The 25,783-nt window shown below is 39.1% G+C and overlaps 1 protein-coding gene across 13 annotated transcripts in view; it reads right to left on the bottom strand.

Annotated features, from left to right (window-relative positions):
- The window catches only part of FOXP1 (forkhead box P1), a 1,001,617-nt gene that overhangs the window by 141,115 nt on the left and 834,719 nt on the right, over positions 1-25,783 (bottom strand). For 6 of the 13 annotated variants that reach the window (XM_089672250.1, XM_089672252.1, XM_089672255.1 and 3 more), the window contains 2 exons: positions 7,109-7,246; positions 1,809-1,898 (listed from right to left, as the gene is read on the bottom strand). In XM_089672250.1, coding sequence (XP_089528376.1) covers positions 1,809-1,898; positions 7,109-7,246 — 228 coding nt within the window. Of the gene's footprint in view, positions 1-1,808; positions 1,899-7,108; positions 7,247-22,140; positions 22,457-22,936; positions 23,090-23,669; positions 23,867-25,783 lie in introns of those variants that run through there. The other 7 variants (XM_089672251.1, XM_089672256.1, XM_089672258.1 and 4 more) reach the window with 4 other exon arrangements.

The raw sequence follows: 25,783 nt of genomic DNA, 5'->3' as shown, positions 1-25,783 counted from the left end.
GGTCGTCTTATACGCCGGAAAATACGGTAAGTTTCAATATCTTGGTCTCAGTTTTCCTTAAAGCTGAACTGCAGCAAAAATGAAGACAAACCAATCAAAATTCCTATGTAATAATGAACCATGTAAGACACCTGATAAACTGCTGTATTTTTCTTTAAGAAAGAAAAAAAAAACACAGTGCTAGAAACATTGTACTTTACCCTGACAGCTGGTGGACTAGGTTGTCTCTTATTTTGTCTAAGCCTTTTTCACTCTGACCTACACACCTCCCTATGGCTGCATGTGTACATCAACTCAACTCGGTCACACATCCTGCGCTGCTGGTGGGCAAAGTCAATTGCTGTGTACTTTGTCCTGCCATGAAAACATTTACCCATGGACTGACACAAGAAAATTGGGAAATTACACATTATGTAGGCATTACTGTTACTTCTTCATGGCCGTTCCTTTACTCAATGGACACGTATAGGATTACTTAGCAGCTGGGGGAGAAAGTCCATGAATAGTCAGTGACATCACATGCAGAAACTTCTTGACTTCTTTTAACATACTTGCAAAACATGGAATTTATTTTTATTTTGGAGCTTCTGCACTGCATCATATGGATTAAAAATTTAAGGAAGTCAATGAACTAAACTACACTTTGAATAATGAGTTGCTACATATTGTTGATACTATGGCCGGATTCCTTTTCAATTTCTTTTTTTTTGTTTGTTTACAGAAGCCTAGAGTTCAGCTTTAATTTCAAAATCAAAGTTTTTAAAGTGCCATGCAAGGCAAAGCTACAGCTGTGTTAAATGCTGGCCCCTAGAGGCTATACTTTCCTAACCTTTGCTACGCTGCTGCTCTGTTCTTTCACAGGACTTTCTCTCTTCACACACAGGGATGACTGGAGCAGTAATGGACTCTGTTGAAAGAAACTAAAGCTCAGCCGGAAAAAGAACACAGTTAATACTCACCTGTGCTGCTGCTTTTGCTGCAAATCTCACTCTCTACTGCTGTGCTCTGTGGTTTCTCCCGTTGGCCCATACATCTCTATGGTATCCTGATGTGATGTAGGAATCAGTGGAAGGAACCACAGAGTGCAGCAGGGGATCAGACATCCGACACTCCCAGAGTAACTGGATGCAAAATATTCTTCAGGCAGTGCTAGCTCTACAACAGAAGAAACATTGGTAGCGAAGGCAGCAGCACAGGTGAAAAATGACTGTTTTATAACAGGCTGAGCTTTGTTCTTTTTGTGGTGGTGGCAAGGTCACTTTAAGCACATGCAGCTGTGACGGCCAACACGGGCAAAGCACAGGTTCACTTTAAGCCCTACCTGAATGTAACCAAAGTTCACTATTCTACATCGTGTTTTACAAGGATATGACAATCAAAACACTTCTACAAAAACTGAGACATTTGCAAGAGAATATAATATAATAATACAAGGATATATTCAACTGAAATTGACTGTATTAGACCATTCAGCCATTACAGAGATGGGGGAGTGTTGATAAAGGGTCACTTCAACTCAAACCAATATTGGTGTAGAAGAAGGTGAGCTCAGTTATCCAGAGACACATCTCTGTTAATCTATTTTTGGGATTTTTGCACCATGGCTCCCATATTTACTAGCTGCTGCCATAATGAGGGAATGAGGGTATCATTTTCACTGAAACATGGGGTATGAGACACCAGGGCAGCAGACTGGCGTAGCAGTTTTAGAGCCTGATAAGCCAATGGGAAATTCAGTCCATCAGCCTCTATTTACAATGCTATGGCAGACTGACCCTGTATGATACAAGCAAAACTTTGTTTTTTACCTCTTTTGGCTGTTTTCCTGCATGTTGTTGTTGTAAGAGCTGAAGCTGCAGCTGTTCCTGTTGTTTCTTGTAAAACTCCTGAAGCTGCTGCTGTGAGAAAGAGGTATAATAGTGTCAGTTACAGCATATTAAGTGACAGTCCTGGAACTTCTTTTTCTGTGTGTGAATATACGTGTGAGACACAAAAAGTGATTTGAAATATCACATTCTTTTATCTGCGATGCTCTGACCTTTCCTTAGAAATCTGACAATAAATCCAGCCTGCTCAGACGATTCTTGGCGATGCAGTTCGAAAAGTAATTTCCAAAATGTACTGATAGAAAACATGCCTTGTGGTTTTTTTTTCCTCCTTTCCTTCTGAGCAGCCTAATTAAAAGAAGGCGAGGGATGACCTTTGTTTGTTACAACAAAGACGCTGTGCCCTTGTGGAGGAGCATGGTAAATCCAGCTTGTAAAACACATGCATCCATTTACAATGATGGGCTTTGAGTCTATTTACTTCTGGCTACTGTAAGGACCCTAATCCCTTCAATTTCATTACAGAACAGTGGGTGGACTAGAAATAGTAACAGATGTTCAATAAAAAGACAGATATATATATATATATATATATATATATATATATATATACATACATACATACATATACACACACACATTGCATCCTGTACTGCACATTACATAATTTGAACCACTGCACTTTGCACATCGTGTTGCCCACTATATACTAAAGGCTGCTGCACATGTACACCATTTTGTATGTTACACACTGCAGACTACTTTGCTTTGTATTATTTACTTTAGCTTGCATTTTATTGTTTCTTGTGTTTTGTAAACTGCATCATCTGTGGCATACACTAACACCCTATGCTTCTGCATGCTGTGCTACATTTACATTCTCTGCTGCTGAACACTGTATGCTACACTTCCATATCAACACAAATTATTTTGTAGAGAATTTTAAATGTCATATCAAACAACAGACACACGTTTGCTAGTATAAAAGGTTTAAATGAACTGTGCCTGAGTTCGATCGTCCCCCCCCCCCCTTCCCAATCCCCTGCTGATCTGCACTCACATTGGACTATAAGCAAGTGTTTCTAGGCACATTTACATCATCACCTCTGCTGACCAGACCCCAGTGATTCCGCTTCTGTGCTCAGTGATCTATGGAGAATTATGTGCTCAGGCATGGTTTGTGCTCACAGTGTAGTGAACTGTACCCAACCACAAGTAAACCATGCCCGGGACCACTTCTTCCAAGTGGTCCCAGGCATGGTACACTTAACCGATCCCAGTCACAGTTCACAGCATTCATACTACACAAATGATCTGGTCCCAGGAGGTGAACAATGCCAGTGCATGGTTAAAACTGCCGGTGTATACTTTGCACATGAAGTTCTGAATAGTTATTTCTTCACAGCCACTATTCAGACTTTCCATGTATTACTAAGCTTATTGATGGCTGAATGGAAGTAACATTAACTCTTCCTTAGACCATTTTGATAAATGAGGCCTATAGAGAAGTACAGTAAGTGGATGCAGATATAACTCAGTGTTGGATTAAAATAAACCAGTGAAGTGCTGGAAAGAGCAGGGCCCTCAATCCCCTCATGTTTTGCATTGTATTGGTATTGTTCTGTCACATGTTCTATCCGCCTTTGTGATGTACAGCGCTGAGTGAACTATTGGCGCTTTATAAATACTGTATAATAATAATAATGTGTTTAACACTTTAGGAAACCACCCAAGAACACACTTCCAAAAGTTGACAACTTTGCTTTGACTCAGAATTCTTAGCTTGCCTGTTGTGATACACCCAAAAACCCCAAATACTTTGCAGGATACTTCTACAGCCCAGAGAGAGAGATGTCCTTTTTCATTGTAGGATGCTGAGTGGGCAGGTTGGTGGTATACTTTGGAGCAAAAGTTGAGAATTTCAGGAAGAACGTTCCCAGGTCTGAAAGACTCAATGGTTTAAAGGTTTACTATACTCAGAAACAGAAAATTACATTAGGTGCAGTATTGAAGTATTTACTAGAAACTCCACTGAGGTCAAGACATGGGAAGAGGAGACAAGAGAGCTAGAGAGCAGGAGAACTTGAGAAGAGTGGAAAGGACAAGTTGGGTGATATTTGGAGACAAGATTGGTGATTTAGCTTGGGACAGAGTTAGGAATGGCTTTGTATGTTGTTGTTAGTATTTTGAATTTATTTACTGGGCTATCAGAAGCCAGTGGAGGGATTAGCAGAGAAGGGCGGCAGGCACTAAGTGGTTAGTAAGGTATACGAGTCTGGCAGCAGCATTCATGATAGAATGAAGAGGGATAGCCTAAGTAGAGGTAAGCTTATGAGAAGTGAGTTGCAATAGTCAAGACGACAGATAACAAGGGAGTGAATTAATAGCTTGATGGTTTCATTAGTTAAAATGTTAGAGATATTACAAAGGTGAAGCCTACAAGCTTTTGATAGAGATTGGATTTGGGAACAGTCTAAACCCCCACAGCTTAAGACTATGCGGTAACTTTCTGAACAGGCTAAAATCTCACAGCTGGGGACCACAAAGCAAGATTTTAAGCAGTCTAAGGCCTCACATTTGAAGACCATGAGGCAAGTTTCTTTGGCCTCTGGTTACCTTGTGCCTCTCTTGCTGACTGCTAAGTGCCAGATCATCCACAAGGCAACCGATACAGTAACTCAGGACCCAGTGGATGTTCAGGAAACCCAGATTCAATGTTTATCTTCCTGGAGTAAGCCAGAGGGACAGGGCAACTGGTTAAAGTTGTTTACCTGCAGGTCACTTCACAAGGGTGGATGCAATTATAGGTAGTTGGTGTCTGGAAGGGACCATGCCAAGACAAACAATTAAATGGAGGCTTCCTTGTGACAGTGTATAATCTTTATGAATGTCAATCAAAGGGATGGAGAGCCAAAGCTGCTACCTTGCCTAGGGCCTTATTATTCCTTCATCTATCTTTTCCTCTTGGCATTCCCTGATTACAGCAGCATCATAAGGGATTAAAAGTATTTTGATAATAGATGAAGTTATCATATATCAAGCACTTTAGGGCCTCATGCACACAGGAAGTTTTTTCTTATTCCCCTGGGACATAGACATCTAGGGTAGGAAAAATAAAGTTCTATGTTCATGAGGCCTTAAAGTGGTTGGCTGGTGCAGGCGCATTTAGTCGTGTAAAGCACTGGGCATTCATTCATTTCATTGGTCAGAACATTAAATTATTCTGGCCATTGGAATGAATGAATGCTGCCTCCTTAGATGCATTTGCACACATTTAGGCCCGTTGGCTGTTTTTCTGCGGCAAAATGCTCCTCTCCTGAACATGCTGGCTCTAAGATTTTTTTTCTGCTTGTAAATGCATATGTGTGCGAGGACGCATAGGCTAACACAGAGGGGCATTTAGAGGCAGAAAATATAATATCAAATGCCCTTAAAAGTTACATTTTTGAAATCCTGTGTGCATAAGACCTTAAAGTTGAACCATGAAATCTGCATGTCAAAGCAAATAAGTTGAATGCAACTAGAAAGAAATTGTGATCTTTTAGCAATAGGCACACTCTTCTTTTGAATGCAAAAGGATTGTTCATATCTACAATAGATGCCATGTAATATTGTTCCCTTGCATCATGACAAACGTAATTCTCACATTATGGATCCCATATTCCAGTCTAGAGGACTAAAGGTATCAGGGCTAATGGGTGCATACAAAAATGTTGGGCAAGATCACTGAAGCCAGGAAGCCAATATCTAAAAAAAGATTAAAGCTGGTGCTTATCTTTTTTAAGCCTTTACTTTTACTGCCAGTTAATGCAAAAATAATTTGACTCGTTCCTTGACTTGTTGTTTTCCTAGTTGGAACGAATTGTCGTTCAAATCCTTTATCAATAGAATCATATCTACATCATCAAATCATAATGTTGCAAACACACCTGCCAGTCACCACAGTTCAATCCAGCTGTTTGCCCTCTCACCTTCACTCAGTGCTCTGGTAGCAAAAATCCACAAATACTGATTTTGAACCATCACCAAAGGTACATCTAAAGCATTCAATTAAACTTTCATACTATATGAATTTATTGATAAATGTTATCCTGACTGGTCTTCTTGTACAAAGCTCTTCTTTTCACATTTCCTTCCAGTAACACATCTATGGCACAATATTCATTTATATTTACACCCCATTTTATGGTTGCCTTAGGTAATATGACCTACTCATATCACCCTTAACACAAATACCAGTGCAGGCAAGAGTCTAAAAAATGTTTTTTAAAAAGTTTTTTATTTAATGCTAAACTCTAATCACACCAGAATCAGACTTTATATTACATTTTTTTCAGCATATGTTTGGAATCATGCCTCACCTTATAACTACTTGTGAAGAAAGTTTTTTTTGGGGGGGAATCTATTTCTTAACTGGAGATCCTGCCAATAGCAGCACTTCCTGTTGTAGACTGACAACCCTAAGCCACTCCTTCACAATTAGCAGCAGCGTTGTCAGTCTGCCATATGATCTCCAACAAGTTAGTTTCTGGGGCTGCTTTTCAAAAGATATGATAGGCAGCCAAAGGGTCACCTGAAGAAGTACACATAGTAGGGTGACAACGCTGCTGCTAATTGTGAAGGAGCGGCTAAGACTAGCCATACACACATACATTCTTCCCCGTTCTATGTGGATCGAGGAAGCATCACTGCTGCTGATCATTTTCAAGCAGCCATGACACCTACAGTTGCTTGAATACCCATCTGCTTATTGTTTGGCTGACAATTTTTCACCCAGTTCCTTCAATTTATTACTTTGATGTTTGATTCAGCAGTAATTGGCTGAAATTCAAACCGTTAATGGCCAGTTTTAGGGTTGATAGTCTACCACAGGAAGTGCGGCTACCGGTAGGACCTCCAGATAAAAAAAAAAAAACTTTGCAATAGAGTCACAAAACAAAAATTGCTTAAGAAGAGTGTATACAATGGGGCACCCTAAAACTGATTTGGGGTTTACATACTTTTCAAGATTATATATTTATTTCAGGTACTTATATAGCCCTGTCAATTTACGCAGCGCTTTACATACATATATTGTACATTCACATCAGTCCCTAACCCTCAAGGGGCGTACAATCTAAGTAGGATATAACCAAGAGTTTAAGCAGGACACATATGTAAAAGTGTATGTGAAGCCTCAGTGCATTTTTGGGGAGGGGGGCAATATCAATTAAAGCTGTTTTACTTAGAATTGTGAACTGGTAAGTTACTATTGTTGTTACCACGTGGTCAGAAAACTTTACCTGCTGGAGCATGAGGGCTTGTTGTTGCTGAAGTAAGACTTGTAGCTGTTGGGGCGTTAGCACTTGCTGCTGGAGAATTTGTTGCATTTGTTGAGGAGTGATTACTTGGGGTGTCATCATAGCCACTGAGACAGGAACCTGAAAAAACACAAACAAAAAAAAAATAGCTTTAAGACTCCTCTATAACCCATTGCAAGTCCCTGCTAAAGCAGACAGGACGTCATGCAAATTCCATCTCAGATCTCACCACAGCGACCTACAACTGCTACCTAAAAAAAAGAAAAAAAAAAACCCTGCATACATCACATTGTCTGCACAGCCGCCGTGCGCTCCCTCCTCAGCTCAACCAAACGTACAGATGTTTTCAATTCCTCCATATTATGTGAGATACCATTAAAGCGTTTTTTTCCGTGACATTTCAGTGACAAACAGCGACGGCGATGAACCCGATAGCATTTCATATTTGCAACTGTTAACACATTCTCAGCCCCGTGCGCACGTTTCTGTTTAAGGAACCTATACAGCTTATTTGAAAGGGATGATGTCTTCGTCAGATAAAAACACTGACATTAAAATGACAGGCTGTCTTGGACAAGGTTACACAAATTGTATTGCAGCGGCTAGCTAATGACAATGCCACCAATCTTGCAAGCCTCCAAGAATGTAATTTACCTATTCAAAATAATCACGGCACTTGTGTTTAATTTGCAAGTGCGCAGGAGACTTCTTTTTTTTTTTCTTGGGGAATTTGAGACGTAAAAATAATAGCTTTCGATAAGAACAAATAGTAACTGTACACCCCGTAGTTTTTAAATGTGTTAGGTTAATAGTGTCTTTGGTGTGTACATATACCTATATATATGTTTCTGCTGGTGGGCAACGCTCACAATCAATCTGGTGCTAGCAAACGGGGACTCACTCAAACCATTCCCTTTATGTAGACAGCTCTCCAAATGTATTGATAACTTCAGTCATACTTGCTTATTCTCAAGTCAGCTGAATAGCATGAGGTGTATATACATGAGGTGCTTTGGGCATGCTTCAGTTCATACTCGATTACAAAATATATATATATATATATATATTAGGATGTAAAAGGATTGCGGAAGGGCTGAAGCAAGCCCGGAGTGCCATATAATGTAATATATATATATATATATATATATATATATATATATATATATATATATATATATATATACACACACACACACACACACACACTTGGAGAGGAGCAAAAGGTCAACTACCATGTCCAACATTTTGGTGAGACACAGCCCATCCTTATCAAGCAACTGTGCCCCAACGTAACTTGTAACTTTAGGACACCAAGTAAAGAAGTTTATTTTACATATGTTTTTTGTATTTCGTTTTCCCTCTTAATTTTATATACGTACCCAAGTGTGCACACGCTCTATATAGCATTATGATGATGTACTATAGTCTCCATGAACACTATTCATCACCATCATGCTAACGCAGTTGTTCATCACGTACACTACTGTCAATATGGGGAGCAGTTTCATCTAACTGGCTTATTCGCATTCATTACAATGCTATGCAACTACTTATTTTTAATGCTGGGGTAACTTCATGCAGTATTCAAGTCAGTATTAATTCAAAAGGTGATTAGACATTTTAAATGTTGACGAGAACGAGATCTTTAATGCAGAAAAGAATATTTTACAGTAGAGATGAATAAATACTACTGAACACCAAGGAATATTATAAGGACCAAAAATTTTGAGGAGCGACCCCCCACATCTGGCTAGAGAAAGAGTGAAAGCGTGGGCCATATATACAATATATTGTTATAAAGGAATACAGAGGTGTAAGAACAGTTTTATGTACACAGATGAGATAGTGAGATAAAGCGCTGTGTATATCATAGGTAGCCACCTAGATAGAGCGATACAGATGTATACAGTATTACTAGATAGAGAAAGTAGGAAAGTGTAAATTCGCTGTACACCACAACCAGGTTTTAGAACGCAAATTCTATTTAACACATATAGACATATTTTTAAGGATTTTAATAGTTTCCAATATAGGAAACAATAAATAAAGATATGAATCCAATGGCATCATTTAAAACTAAATAAAAAGGGGGAGAAAAAAAAAAATCACATAAAAAGCTTTCCAATAAGCTGTAAGCAAAAGCCAGCGATGCTGCATTAATTTTATGTAACATAATGCCTTAATATGCAGTTTATCTTGCCTTTTTTCACTCACATTCTTCCGTCATTTGCATAGTGAGCTCTCTCCTAATTTCACAGTCATTATGCACTGATGTCCTTATTTCTCAGCATCACTAATTTTGATTAACTTAAAATGGTTCTTGAAGGTCAGATACATAGTAACGACATATTCCTCGCATTGTTGCATAAATCCACTTTTTTTTCCCCCCTCTCCCCCACCAAACCCCCCTGCGAGTGTGTGGGTTACAAAAGGATTTTCATTTTCCTTGTAATGGAAAGGGGTTACGATTAAGTCACAATGGCACTGCAGCCTAAGATGCCCGCAAAAGGAAAAAAAAAAAAAATAGAAAGAAATTCTGGACACCCAGCTCCTTCTACCATTGGCGGTGTTTCAATGCAAAGTCCCTGATGTGATGTTACTACACTGTGCGAAGCCGTTTGATTCAAGAGTATCAACCAACTGGCACTGTGGCAAATCCTCCGAGAGCTCCGTCATCAGAAGCGGAGAGGTGTAATCCCATTAATTCGCTCTATTCCGTTCTGCATTGCTTTCAAAATATAACAAGGCATTCAATAAATACACTTTACCAGCCTAGATCACTCATCTGGGTTAATGCCGGAATCATTAGATCACAATACAAGTTTACTTTTCCTTGAGGTCTGTTCTGCCTTTTTCGTTGCTGTTTTATTAAACAAACAGCGGAAGTCTACCTATAAATGTAGCTCTGGGATTTTTTTTTTTTTTTTTAATTTACCCCCTAAATTATGGTCTGTGTTCAACATGAATACACGGTGCAGAGCTTGTGAATCAGACAGCAAGCTAAAAGAAAAAGGGGCAAAGGTGCAACTAATACATACTGGAGTTGATTTACTAAAGGCAAATAGTCTGTTCACTTTGCAAAGGAAGTTGCACTCTGCAAGGGAGTTTTTCCTAGAGCTTAGTGAATGTGGTGAAATATTACACAATCATGTGCAAAAAAAAAAAAAAGCAGCATTTCTTCTTGCACATGATTGGATGATGGAAGTCAACAGGGCTTCACCTCCCTCACTAACCTCTTGGGCAAATTCCCTTGTGGAGTGCAACTGCATTTGCAAAGTGAATATCCTTTTTCCTTTAGTAAGCCAACCCTACTGCATATTAAAGTAGAACTTTACCCATAACAACTTAACAAAAAATTATATTCTTTAGCAAGTAATGCAGATTCCACATTAATAATTATGCTACCAAAATTAGTGTATGATGTAAATTGCCTACAGCATTGTCCCTGTTTGTTCTTGCTGGATGCCGCCATTTTGATGAAGCCCAGAGCCCCTGAGCAGCAGTAAATCTTTAGTCTGTCAGCAGATTGGTCTCTACATTTTCAGCACAGTGCCTACAAACAGAGAGCAACTGGGCATGTGCAGAGCAGAGTTAAACATAATAATACTAGATTTTACACAGTATAGGCATATAATTTTAATGTTTTACATAGCTATACCCGCAGAAGGGGCCAGCATGTGATCTAGGAGGACTTAATTTTCTGACTAAAGTTCCACTTTAAAGGAGAATTTTAGTTTCTCATAGTGCAAAGATGGCTGTGAATCAAGACAACCAATCAGAACTCATCTCCTCACCATCCAGCGTTCTCAGACTGCTAAAAGGCGATTTGTCATTGGTGGCCTTGAGGCCTGCAAAATGCTGTTCTGTGCACCATGTCATCAATACATATCTTTTAGTCCATGCTTATATAAAGGAAATCTAACTTTAACCAAAGACTTGTAGCAGCCTTCTATTTTCCATCTTCAAACTCAACACTGTTGGTGTTGAATTTGAAGATGGTAAATTCAGCTGCTGGTGTGCGCTGTCATGGGAGCAGGGCTGATGCATTGTAGTGGCGCACTGTACTATTTAAATTTTTTTTTTTTTAATTTCTATAAATTGTTAGAAAAATACACTGCATTCATCTTTATGCCCCTCCAATGCAACATGCTGCTTTGTGTAAAAATGCAGCATGTCCTACTTTTTATCAGTGCACACCACTACAGAGCAGTGCGTGGACTAAACTCATAAGACTAAAGGGAAATTGACTTGTTTATGTGCTGGGTCAGGTTGGGCACGATCGCCCAGTGCTGCCCAATTCATATGGTGTGAATGGGCCTTGAAAGAGGAAAGTGATTCATGCATTTTTACATTGAAGAATGGCTGTATACTAGGCAAGGGTTAACGGAACTACATCAGGACCCATTACTGTTACTAGCATGACTTGCCTGATGGGCTGGAGTACCATATGCATAGTTTACTGCTTCCATTCTCCAGGAAGGGTTGGCAAAATTGCTCAGAGACTTATCAACAAGCTGAAAAATCTCTGCCAGAGGAACAATTAGAACCTCAGACAACCTGTTTTCACCCCAAAGTCTTCCTTCTTTGGTTGTCTACCTGTACACAGCTGATACTTGCTTGGATGTCAAAGACTGAAGAGGTCACATAGCAAGCCAAAGTCTACAGCCAAGCCAACATGTACGAGCAAATTTCAATAAACTGGTCCTAAATATACAATTATAATGTAACTTTACAACTGTATAAATTCGTAAATTGTCTACAAGTGTACAACTGTATCCATATCTTTATACAGTTATTGCTACAATTCTTCATATACAGGATGGGGACCTGTTTTCTGTAAGCCTGAAGGTTCTAAAAAAAATTTAAAAAAGGAGAAAAAAAAGTATGATGCTGGAAGGCAACAAAATTGCAAAAATGTCATCAGATCCACCATTGTTCTCTATGTATAGCAAATTCATAAGCCTATACAACATCTCAGTGCACATTGCTTAGAGCAAGTTGTCTGATATATGCTGAACAACAGAAATGCACGATGAGTGAAAAACAGAACTAACAATCAGATTATCTGATGCACAGACAACAAATGTATGGTGTGGCCATATAGAGCCAGTTGGCTCATATAGCATAATGGTTGGTGTTCCAGTCATGTGACAATGCAATCTTCTCCTTAGTTCAGCTAATAGTACAATATGGGACAGAGGTGGTGAATGTTTTATCCTTTTTTCTCAATGGGAAGCACGTGATCTGAAAGAGATTTTCCAGCATGCTTTTGATACCAATATTCAAGTTTGTAGCATCACTTGAAGTATATTTAAAAACAATCTCTAAAATTTCATAGAACCTTTAACATATTGCTGAAATTTCAAAAGATAATTCTTATTTTATATTTTTAACCAGCATTTTTAATAAAAATATACCCACTGATCCTGCCATGAAAGTCCGTGTTCAGTTACTTCCTGTTATAGAGTGACAAAGCTCTGTTCCCAATTGTGTTGCGGTCTTGTCATCACATGGGATTTCAAAAGAAACTACAAATGGCTGCTTCAAGACAAGTATTTAAAACAAAGGAAATTGCGAATGGTACACAGTTCTATAGCACAAATATTGCTCCATAAGAAGGATGAATCTTCATTGGCAAAACCCAAGTCCCATGCATCTGTGTGTAAAGCGCGACCTGTTTGTTGCCTCAGTTATGGTTATACCGAAAGACCTAAGAAGCTTCACCAAACTTCTCTTCACGCCGTTAGTCCTTAGCGTTGAAAAAGACTCAAAGGCCAAGCAGCCTCAGCGCTAGGAAATAATAGGCCACACTTTATTACCCATTACTACCGAGGTCATTAGCGGCAAGAGTGATTGTCCTGGTCTTAACCTATTGATCACTGTAACTACCATCATTTAATTCTGAGCCGAGCATCTCTACAGCAGCTAAGAGCACACTAGAGAGAGTGGTTTATTGTAGAGAAATACAGCCAAGCACTGAAAATTACACTTTGATTCATAAAATCTACTCAGTGGTTTAAATCAATAGTATTTAAAACAGTCACGCCAACTTCTTAAGTACATCCCTCTCATATTTACGACTCCCATTCTGAATGTACTCATTCAAAACTAAAACTTTATTTTAAAAACCGTCTAGAATCCTCTGCAGACCCCTCCACGCAGAGCACAGGCTTTGGGGAAAAAAAAGGAAGTTTTTTTTTCCTGTTTCATCTCAATTCACAGCTGCTCAATGCAAGAAAGCAGCAGCTGCCTGTTCACAATCTCTCGACAATGAAACGCACGCTGAACGGCAAATTCAGATTTCAGACCTGCAAGCGGTTAGACAAATGAAAATATCGCACAACTGGGGGAAAAATCTGAGCAGATAGCAGTTCCCAAATAAACTGGCTAATTCCTTCCCAAAAGGCTGCCTTTGCAGATCTGCAATGCCAACCCTAAACGCTTGGACACTAAGAGGGTTGAAAAGTGTGGAAGCTTCAGGACAGAAAGTTAACTTTGCAATAGAAACAAAATATAAGGATAGGTCTTCATATTTCCACATTAAAAAAAAAAAGCTAAATCTTTTTATCAACAAAAATATAAAAATAGCTTCAAGTGATTTTAAATTGTACCTAACTCCAATTATTGTCAATTCTTTATATTAAGTCAGTGAAAATGAATTTACTTAAATATACAATATAAACTGTTACCAGGAGCACGACTTTTGTAAGCCTGCATTATTATCATTAAAACACGTAAAGGTAACCGACAAGAGAAGTTACTTGCACATAGATAGACATGGTGGCACACACCTCTAGATATCTTGTGGAGCTCCCTGGGAAGCATCCTTATGTAAAATAATTTTAAGAATTGCAGATAAGCTTCACCTGCCCCCTCCTCCGCCTTTTTATTGGCCCATTGTTTGAATGGGCAGCCTTACTGACCAATAATGAAGTGTTGGAGTTTGCTCCTCTTCATTAACTGAGGTTGGATAATGAAGCACATCTGGATTTGGGACTCTCAGGTCAATCTGAAATAAATCTAAAGGCATGTGCAATTGCTTAACTGCTTCCTCTGTGTTTGACTTGTGTCAATCATTATACGTATTTTTCTATCCCTAAGGTTTTGTTATCCATTTACATACTAATAATACACAGATAGTTGATGACATCACTACATGCGCGCCAGTCTCTACAGAGTATAGTAGAAAACTGCAGTCACATGACTGAATTAATATCCATACCCACAGCACAATGGATAAGAATGACATCACTGGACATGCAACCGTAAAACACAAAAAAAGTCAAACAGACTATTATTTAAATTAGCAAAGTAATTTATTCTTCAGATTCCTTAGAATCTCATAACTAGGAAACTTCCCATAAAAGCAATCAACAAATCTTTAATCTACTTATCTGCTCACAAAGCGTAAAATGTACAGCCAAAGGGATTGCTTGTATGACAAGTTGCTGACGTTTTGCGCATCATGCAAATTAGTGTGCTCCAAAAGAAGAAAGAAAGTAGGAAGAGCTGCCTTTCTAATAGCATGATTGCTTGTAGATGTCTGGACATGAGGAATAACTGACATGGAGGCCTTTATCTTGTGAAAAGGTACACAAAGCAGTAGTTTGAATGAATGCAATAAAAAATACAATAAAAATTAAAAACAAAACAGCATTTACAACGCTGTCCAATTTGGGATGATGAAAGCGGAATTCTGATTGGCTGTTAAACCCCAGCTCTTTGCCAAAGACCACTACATAGGCCCATAAGGATAAGGGAAGCCATGGATTCAGACATACAACACATTTAAAGCTTTATGTCAACTAATTTCTTGTGGGGAGATGATCACAGAGAGGAGATGCTGAGCAAAGAACGCAATACAGTGTAAATATAAGTGGAGCAGCATGAAGCTAACACCTTGCTGACTGTCAATAAGTATTGAAGTATGGAGATATACTTTTCAAACCAGGCAGTAGGGAGAAGGGCCTTAGAATACCTGAACCTTGAGTGATTTGTAAGTGATCAGACCCATAGGAACCCACAATATTTTGAGGCAAAAAAGAAAAACAACAATCTTCAAGACAATCTTTTATAAAGCTTTGTTTCTGCTGCAGAATGTTTTGGTGGCCCTTTTTAAATAACTGCAACAGATTTTGGGTTCAAGATTGGTCATTTTAGTGGGGTTACCTTAACACCATCAAAGGTGCGGAATAGTAAACAGGCCACTGAGTTGCATGCCTAGTGCTCCATTTACACACAATAATAAGACATCTTGAATTACGATGTAGCTTGTACATAATTATCTATGGTGGATGTCTTGGCTCTGGAAAAAACCTCACATGACCAAAAAGTTTTAAGACCAAATTCAGGGATCACTTTTTTTTCTATCAGGGAACCCATTTCCCAATGTCTCATTTATTTTGCATATTACAAGAGAGTTTTTTTTTTCCTTTCTCCTCTGCCTGGTCTCCCTCCCTTACCTTCCCACAAGGAAAGATTCATTAATGTAAATTATAAAACTGCCTGCGAGTCATTCAGCTCCTTCCCACAAAGCCCTTTTTATGTAAATAAAAATTGTTCTCATTTACAGAAACAGGATTTGATATTATGTGGGAGGCGGCGATGATCAGGTTGGGCTGAGATAGAATCGTGTTATTTGTCGTTCGTGCAGTTCACAGGGGGTGACTGACGCCCCTGATCTTATCTCTCAATTCGTATTCAATGCTAGCTCCCTGCTTACCTGCCAGGTTAATTGCCTCAGCAACAATAAATACCAATTTCAGCATTCAAAAAATAAGCAAGCTTGGAATAATTAAACCTTGTTAACACCCCGCAGCCTTGGACTCCAAGACAACAATTATTTTTTTTCCTTTTTAATTATTTTTCAGGCCATCTGAACCATTTAAGTAGTGATGAAACAATATCATTTAGATAATCTGGCATGTCGCCATTACTCAGAAATAAAGCAGTCCATTAGATATTATTATAATTATCGTCTAGTGTTTAGAAAAGAGACAATTTAAAACAGCGTTCTACAATTGACCACGTGTTTATTCGTTTATTATAAAGAATGTGGACAAATTCAAACACACAAAAAAGAAAGGTGGAAAATTGCAGAGGAACAGTCAGTAAGCAAGGAAATATATATGAGTGTCAACAAAAAGGAAAATGTGAGGACTCGTGTAAAATTCCAGCTGACCCAAAGAGCTGTATGCTCATTTCAGTTAATTAGAAAAACATTTATATTAACGAGCCAAAAAAAATAATAGATACACCCCACTTCCCACAAGCCCTACAGAGATTTGACTGAAAATAGCATGACCCTCTCCTTTTTTTGCAATAGTGAAAATGTGCAATGTCATTTGCAGGTTTAATAAATGGGTACTTGACCTCCTCTCCTTTTGCTCTTTTAAGTTGTGCAGAACAAGAGGGGCAATTTATCAAAGCCAAGTACATTGGCCCAGACTTTCCACAAGTCTCTATGAGAAAAGAGAGAAAAAAATACTTTTGTAGTTAAAATGAAATTACCCATACATTTCCTCAGGCCAACTGTGAGGTTTCAATATCCCAAACTTTGCCAGTCTAAGAGACTTTGTGTTTGCTTAAGATGGGTGGCTGTTCTCACCTCCTTCAAACACCTCCATCTATATATCAGAGGAGAGCACAAGAGTGCAAATTACATTCTAATGGGGAAATATCAGTGGTTTCTCTGACAATTTTTACCATTCACTGATTTACTTCTAATAAAGACACTTCAACCAGCAAGCTTCCTTGGTGTTAAGGGTCAAGAAACGTTGAAAAAAAATATCTAGATGCCTTGGTTAAAAAAACTCAAGGCCAACGGGGGACCGGCAAAGGTTTTTTTGCTTAAAGTGGGTTGGCAATTAAAATAATTGTACAAAGAACCAACTTCCAGGACGATAAAAAAAATGAAATAAATTAAACTGCTGCCACCGTAACAGGTTAGATAAAAATCTAAATTTAATGTATTCTGTCTTGTGTCATCTTGTTTTGTCAAGACATGAAATAGAATAAGAAAATACAAGGCAGGGAAGAAAAAAAAAAAGCCCTTGAGATATCACAAATGACGACCTTTTGTGATGTTGTTAGTTTACCCTATTCTAGGCTATTTGCACAACGATGGCTTAGATTTAAGAATTTGATAGACCTCAAAGAACCTCAGCTCAGTTCACTGTTGAACAGGCAGGTCCTATCCTTCACCTAATCAATGTCTGCTTCATTCTCCTCGATCCCGGCTTTAATGAGTGACAGCTACGTTTGTTGCTCGATATTCATTGCGCCCATGTTTTCCAGGAGCACATGTCGCGAACTTGGGGAATCAAACGCATGAGCGGTCACTGTGCATTACAAAAGGTTAAAGTGGGTTGGCTAAAGATGACAAGACTCCAGCTTCAGTTTAGAGGTAATGTCTGTATTATCCCTCCTGTTAGAAAAATATTAATGAAGGCAGAAGGAAAAGGGAAAAAAAATTGGTGGAAACAAAAAAAAAAAAAAAAAGATCCTATAAAAAAGTAATTGAAGTCTGTGCTAGGGAAAGAAAACAAGTTTCCAGTAACCCAAGTCTGCACTCCATAAAACAAACAAACTATGTCCCAACCAGCCAAGTCTGGACCAAACAATAACAATTTTAACTGATGGTGTCAGGACTTTCCCACAATCTTGCTGTGCAGGTGTTGTGTGTATTCCCCTCCTCTAAAAGGCTTTATTTATTTTCCCAAACTAGAGGAAAATCAATAACTTTCAATGCATAACAGAACATTTGTTACAGATTAAGACGTATTAATGGAACCAAACTTTAAATAAACACAAGTGAGGAGTGCAAATTGTTTCGTCAGTTGGGATGAGAAAGAGATGCAGCATTGTAACCTTTCATTGCCTGAGGATCTGTAGCTTTCAGAAGCACCTTGGCACTGTTTATACAATTTTTATTATTAAATAAGGGCTGTAAAGGACTGACCCCTATCAAAAGCAATCAAGAAGGAGATAGGATTGGGCAAGACACAAATAAGGAAATGCCATTATATAGGCTAAACTGACCTCCTAATAATGGACTCAATATTTAAATGGAATGAACTTCAAATTGTTTTGGGCACTGCTGTGCATGTAGAACTGTACATATCACTCCATCTCAAGACCGTTATATCAACTTTTACATCGGGTTGGGCTGAACATTAATGCACCAGCAACAGACGTTGCACAGGTGACACAAGTGTAATGTATTACCATAAACCACAAATTTATTGTGTCTACATTATAATTATTTCAAGGCAAAAAGAAAAAAAATATCAGCCAAGACATTAAGCCTCGGGAACAGAACAGAGCCTGTAGTAAAGCAAAGTATATTCTTAATAGGTTATATATGCTGCAGCAGACGTCAGTCATCTTGGCATTATTAGCTTTCCTTATTGAGCTATATGTTCATCTCTTTAACCCATTAGTAATTCTTTTTTCTAGGGTGAATTTGAAAGAAAGCCAGTTCTCAACACAAGGGATGGAGTTGAATCTGGGAACTTAGCATTTGTTTGTTATTACAAGAGCTACACCTATCTGGTGTAAACAAGCAGATCCCAGGCCCTTCCTCTTTCTGCCTAATGTGTTTAAGCCAAAGATGATATACAGTTGTACCAGCTTGGCTGGATTATGCAACAGTGAGAGGATTCATGAGTCAGTTTGGGTTTAACCCAATGGGTGCTAAAGAACACTTTCACACAGCTTCCTTTAAACTCTTCAGAGGATGGAACAGTTAAAGCAACATCTCTAAAACACACTTTTATGTATCTATTACCCAAAATATTTACTCATTCTTCAAGTAAACTAAACTGACCAGAGATAGTTCTGTTTTTACATTTGTACTGATGTGACTAAAGTTTGCTGCCTGATAGTTTGTCACCCGTATTTACAAACGCATCAAAGGGGTTTCTAAATCCATGCACATGTGCTTCAATCAACTTCTCTGGCACTTTCCAAGAAAGCAACCAGGAACCAGAAGGACCAAGTGCACCATCATGGAAGTCAAAGCCGCATCCATGATTCACTGATTACTTTCACAACTGAAAACTTTCCTAATACCATCTTTATAGGCAAGAGCGAAAAGGTTTATTAGCAGGACTCCTCGAAGTGAGAGTGCAAGAAGATGCTTTGCACTCTTGACTTTGCATTGGACATTTTAAGTTTCGTTTTTACTGATTTTTGTATTTACTTGGATAATGGGTTTACATAAAAATGACCCTATACATGTATCATATGTAGCCAAAAATAAAGACTGGTATTTTATGGAACTTGTGTATTTTTATCTCTTTGCTGCATGCACTTAATGGCTGTTACACCATACGCTTTGATAACAACTATTACATATATAAAGTCTGTCAACAAATAACTGAAGACAACAGAAAATCTGTAAAAAGAAATAGAATGGCTTAGTTGGTGTTTCTGACACTGGGGACATGGACCATAAGCCCATGAGATGTACAAAGAAAGCCAGAGACTCGTGAACACATTTTGACAGTTCACATACATATATGTATTGTAACACGGGCACTCAAACCACCCCATCAGTTTGTCTTCTGTTCTAAATAATAAAGACATTGCTATCACTGCTTATGTTCTGTGTGCACCAACCAAAAAAGCAGCTGCCAATCATTCTGCTACATACAGTTAAAAAAAAAATAAATAATAGATATACATATTTTATTCATAAAGTGACACGGAGGTTAAATTCTACTGCTTGCTGTTTTTTTTTCCTCTCTGGTAAAAAGGAAAGAAAAACAAGTGGAAATACTATTGCTTTAAAAAGGACAATGTTTAAAAATTCCTTTCCCTTAGATTCAGAAGGAAATAATATACCCCAATGCTGAGTGTTTTCATTCCATACTCTGGAAAAATAGAAAAGGATCCACGTTTCCATGACTGCAGACACAAGTTCATCAAATGATGTTTTCTTTTCACACTTGTGTTGTTTTTTTGTTGCCTGGACTGAGATTCCTCTTACAGCACAGCCAAAAGCCAACCAATGGAGCGAATCTTCAGCCAGATAGGGCTCAGTGAATTATAAGCCACCCTTCTGATCAGAGGACTGCTTTATTTAATCTTGCACTGGTAATTATAATACAAAAAGGTTCTAAAATGATCGCCAACATTAGTACAGCATGGGGCGGTTGGAGAAAACTAGAGTGCAAGCTCCCCTGGGTCATGGCGATTAAAAGGACAGTGATCGCACCGTTGATTGTGCACCATCACCAGCATACGTTAGATGAACAGAAAATTCAAATACAAGTGAGACACACTAATCGAATGCCTTCCTTTCCTGTTTTAGTTTTCTTTTTCAAGTCAATTTTACAATTAATGGCAGTCACCATTTTTTACCACAATATAAATAAAAACATCTTCAAAAAACGATATAAATGCAGAGCAAGATACCACATCTTTTTCTGCAAGCATAACCTAGCTTCAAAAATGTTTTTGAATAGGTATATATCCACTACTGTGCAAATCAAGAAACCAAAAAAGTTACACTGTCACATAAGTATCACTTCAAGCAAAAATTAAATTATTTTATTTTTTAAAGAAAGGGAGCATGTTGCTGTTTGTACAACAGCAATTTAATTTTAATCAATTCCGTACATAATAGAAAAAAAAAAGAATTTATAATATTCAAAAGTCGTGCAGAGTTAAAACCAGTCTTAAGTGGCAGTTGTTGAACTTTACAATACCTCTCAATATTAAAGTGATCTATGTTTCTGTGGTCTCAACAAGTTCAGAGTAAAAGCCTTTGTAGATTAGATCATCAGGGGAGGCCAAAACCAACCTCAGATCTTGACGCTTTGGAAAGCAAGAAAGAAAAAAAACTCATGTTAAAAAAAAAAAAAATCGCCAAGCTAATCCAGCTTTCAGTAGAGATTGAAAGGGCTGGTCACATGCTTTAAAGGAACCCCCTATAGCTACTTGTTTAGGAAAAAAAAAAAGACCAAACATTTTGCATCTAGGGGCCTACCCAAGAATCCGTTGTGTGTGGGTGCTCTTCATACCCCTATGTCCTTTGGCTTTCTTGGCGATTGGTGAATGACAGGTAGCTGGCATTCTGCAGTTTGACAGGCCGCTACACAAATAACTGGCTTGCCTGCTAGGCCTAATGCTTCACTAATGAATGATAAATCAAGTTTGATTACAAAGTGTCAGACCAATCAGCTCGCTGTTTAGGTTCCCTGGCTGCTGAGGCTGGCACTGGTCTCCCATCTCTTTCCTAGTGCCAAAATGCAAAAAGTTCATCATCGAAGCAAAAAAAAAAAAAGACGTAATTCCTAAATCTAAATACAGTATAGTAATTCAAAAAAATCTCACTGCCGATGTTAAATCAGTTGTCTAAAAAGAGTTATGTTTCAATCTAACTATATTTTCCTATACACTTTGCATGAAGTTTGTACACAACCAACAGCAGGAAGCAGACAGCATAACCCTTTGATTCCCAGAGCATTATAAGCAAGAAAAAAAAAGTTGCCTGCAATGGGTGCTTAAAGGGTTAAAGAAGAATTTCAAGTCCAGGTCAGGAGGGAACAGCAACAATGACAATGGTTAGCAATGCCACTGAACACTCGCTGCCTGAAACAAGTGTGCACAGACGGAGAACACAAAACCAGAAAAAAACCCTCAAAATTTCAAACTACAATGACACATATGGCATTATATAAACTCTCTGAACACCCTTTGAGATGTCTGGCTACACACAGTCAAACATAAAGGAAGAAAAAAGGAAAAGAGAAAAAAAAACTCCCCAGCCAAGTTTTTTCAATGACTTCATTGTTAGTTTGGAAGTGGAGAAGTTAACCCCCGAGGCACCGGAGAGCACGGCTACCCCTGTTGAGACTTCAAGCTGTCAGACTGAGCCACCTGCCAGAGTAGGCACAGACAAACTTGAAGAAGAGAAAAAAAAAAGGGAAAGGGGCAAGGTGGAGGTTGAAGGGTGAACAGCATGAAAAGTAAGGGCATAAAAGGTCCCTTCTGTGTTGTGAACTTACCTCCCTGTGCCAGAGAACTCCCTCCCCTTCATCAAATAAAATCCTGCTAGGGCTGGTGGCACGTTGCTGGCCTGACACTCCAAATCACCTCCATTTAGATCTGGTTACCAAAGATTTGATCGACACAATTCAGCACAAGGAGTCAGGCACTTCCTGTACGTCACAAGACACACACACCAGAAAAAGAAAAAAAAAAAAAAGTAGAGGGATTCGACAACCGGGCTGGACAGCTCAATACGAGAGTGAAAACGAGCGTCTATAGTCTAATAACAAGTACATCAAGAAAATCGAGAAAAAAAACAAAACACAGAAACTCCGGAACGCTCCGAGAGAAAGGAAAGAGGAACCTAATCAAATCTATCCATGAGACTTATCCGTCACTCTTGCAACGGGACGTCTTTTGAAATGGAGTAGCGAGTATGCACGTGGAATTAGAAAGTGTGCTGCACACGCCGGGCTTTAAACGTGACAACACGAGCTGGCGAGGATGGATTCTACTACTGATCACTCTCGAATTTCTCTGCTTTTTTGTGTGTTTTGCTGAGAATTCAGACAGCCATGGGACCAGAAAACACAAGAGGGTTTCTAACAAAAGAGTCAGGGAAAAAAAAAAAATTCTACGAGAAGCGGTGACTGGAATGCTCGCAAGCAGCTCAGGCAAGTTAGTAAACAAAGCACGCTAGATGATCGGGCTTGGGAGAGCTGCCTCGGAGCCGTGCAACAACAAAAAATTAACCTGGCAGATTTCACGCAAGGAAGAGAGCAGAATTGCAAAATCAATCGCATATTGACAAACCTGACAAACTCCATTTAGCTGCCACCGCAAACGAGAAAGCTGGGCCAAGGAGGACTAACAAGCCTTGTTGTGAGAGCCTCTAGTTTCTTCAGGTTGGAGATAGATTGCACGCGCACGGGTGCTCTCAGACTGACAACATGCATAACCATCCTGGCAGCCACGCCTTTCCCCACCAATCACAACCAGCCTCTAAACATAATCAGTTCAAACACCCAACACAATGAGGCTTGCTTTTTTTTTTTTTTTTTTTGCACTGACGGCAGGTGAAATAATGCATTTGTCTCTAAAGCAACTAGCTTAATTGCTGTTAAACCTTTGACCTGAGCAGGCTTGTGGCAGCGCTCTGAAAAGGCCATCAAACGGGCACACACTTAGCCTTAATCAAACAACAGAAGCTTGGGGTAAGGGGGGGTGTCCCTTTTTTTTTTCTTCTTTCCTCTTATTTATTGGAGGGTGGGCTACTGGAGATCACAGAAGTTTAGCCTTTAGATTAAAAAAAATGCCACCAGAAAAGTGCCCCAAAGGGCAGCATTGTGAAGAAAAACATAAATAAAAATAATAATAAATTAATAAAATATGAAAAGAATTTACGAAAGCAACACAAACAATCCAAAGACAGAAAAGCCAGTAAAAATGTTTTAAAAATGAAAGAAGTGCATCAAAAACAAAACATAAAAACAACAGTAAGCAAAACAACTAGTGCGTAAACATAAATAAATAAAAAAAAAGTTACCATGAGAGAAGTTTGGCTGGAGAGAAGCTGCCGTGGAAGGGGTTAAAGGCAAGGGAGAGGAGCATTTTTTTTGTCAGCCGAGCAGAGACAAAACAGAGGGTCATGGTTTCTAAATCCTGTGAAGTTGTAAGATTCCCCCTCCACCTCCCTTGCCTCATCCCTTTCTCTGCCCAGAGCTGAAAGACGTCCCAGAGTGGCAAAGACTTTTGGGACTTCTGAGAGGAAGGAAGGGAATCTGCTGGGGCACACCTCTCAAGAGTTGTTTGTTTGTTACAGTTGCCTGACAAAGGCAGACAAACAAAAACAGCTCTAAACATGTTTCTGCAGTCAACTGTTAACCGGTAACCACTCCAACCCGTTCTCCCATATGCCTCTGCTGTCAGGGCTTTATTGTAAACATAACTACATATTGTTTTTGTCCATCTGCTGTGCTGCTGTTGTCTGTTTGCTTTAACGATTGTTTTTGTCAGATAACCTCCTCCACTGGTGTAATAACACATATGCAATATCTCTCCTGTTGTGTGTTTTTTTTTTTTTTTGCTTTTTTTTTTCTAGTTCTTTCTAAGGCATTGCCACCAACAATACAGGCTTAACTCTTTCACGGCTGGAAAAGAATAAGAACTGGATTTTTTTTGCACCAGGGCTGGGCATATTCAAGGAGCCAGGTCAGTAAAGTTATTAAAACCTTAGCGTTTCCTAGTTTAAAGGATAAGTTCACTTTTCTAAAAAAAAAAAATATATAATAATAAATGCAGATATTTTTTGATGAAAAAAAAAAAGTGCGTTTATTTTTATTCCCGCAGGAGTTTGCAAAGCATTGCATTGGCGATCAGTGGATCCGGGGGTGCAATGTCAGACTTCTGCAGACAAGCCCTGCAGCTTTCATCTGTACCTGCATACAGGCTGTCTGTTATAAAGTCGCAGGGCTTGTGAATGAAGCACAAGAGCATGCATCAGCGCCCTCCCAGTTCATTCAGAACTGCAAGACGTCAGCCACAGTGGCTGATGGTAGCTCATTCATTCACAGGAAACTGTAAATGAATGACAATGGTGGTGTGGATGGAGCCCCGCACAGCCATGCTCTTTTTAAATTGTGGCAGAGGGTGCAGGCAGAGGATCCCCCGCCTGCTGTCACACTGAGGGGGGATTGTGGGAAGTGGCAGTCGGATCATATAACACACCCAAATACAGATGGAGCATGTAACATGGTTCAAAAGGTGAACTTTGCCTTTAACATATTGAGCAGAATGAAAAACAAAATTCCCCAGTCAACTACTTGTTACAATTCTTACTCCAGCACTTGCAGTTTTCAACTTTCAATGCTGCTGGCTCCTGTTCACTGAGTACTTCTTCCCTGAACTTCCGTTCTTCACAGGAAAGAGTTAGACTAAATCCAGGTTTATTTTCTCTATGGTTCATTTGAGCCAAGCTAAATGATTTCCCTAACAAACTGACGCAGCCACTGTCAGCATTGTATACAATCAGCTACATACAGCATAAAACCCGGTACGGGGACTTCCTGTCTGCTGCTGGAACAAAGTTATGATGAGCGCTTTACTTTCACTTTAAATAGTTTGTTTTGGGCAAGCTGAATTCCCTTTACTAAGAAATTCAGCTTCTGTCAGCGCTGTATAAACTGTATGTAGCATCCTCTACGTACCTAAGCAGCGCTGTGTTTCAGCAGCAATACGGGAACTTCCTGTCTGCTGCCAGAACAAAATCAAGTCAGGATGAGCACTGCTCAGCTATTCACAGGGAGCCTTGTATTTGTACCAATGAATACAAGGCTTCCTGTGATTGGCTGAGGTGGATAGCATGAGTCAATCTTCTGCAAGTCCACCTCAGCCAATCAGAGGTTACCTTGTAATCATTCATAAAATACAAGGCTTCCTGTGAATGGATGAGCAGTGAGCATCCTGACTTGATTTTGTTTTGGCAGCGGGTGGGAAGTCCCCGTACCACTGTCAGAACACAACACTGCTTAGGTGTGTAGCGGATGCCACATACAGTTTATACAGCAGCATTTCTTGGTAAAGAAAATTTAGCTTGGCCCAAACTATCTGAAGTGAAAGTAAATATGGAGATGGGTTTTAAAGTGGAATTAAAACCTACAA

This window comes from Staurois parvus, unplaced genomic scaffold (assembly GCF_062004578.1).
Source record: "Staurois parvus isolate SC_StPar_1 unplaced genomic scaffold, SC_StPar_1.0 ptg000124l, whole genome shotgun sequence".
In the NCBI taxonomy this organism is placed as follows: domain Eukaryota; kingdom Metazoa; phylum Chordata; class Amphibia; order Anura; family Ranidae; genus Staurois; species Staurois parvus.
This window is presented reverse-complemented; position numbering and strand designations above follow the sequence as displayed.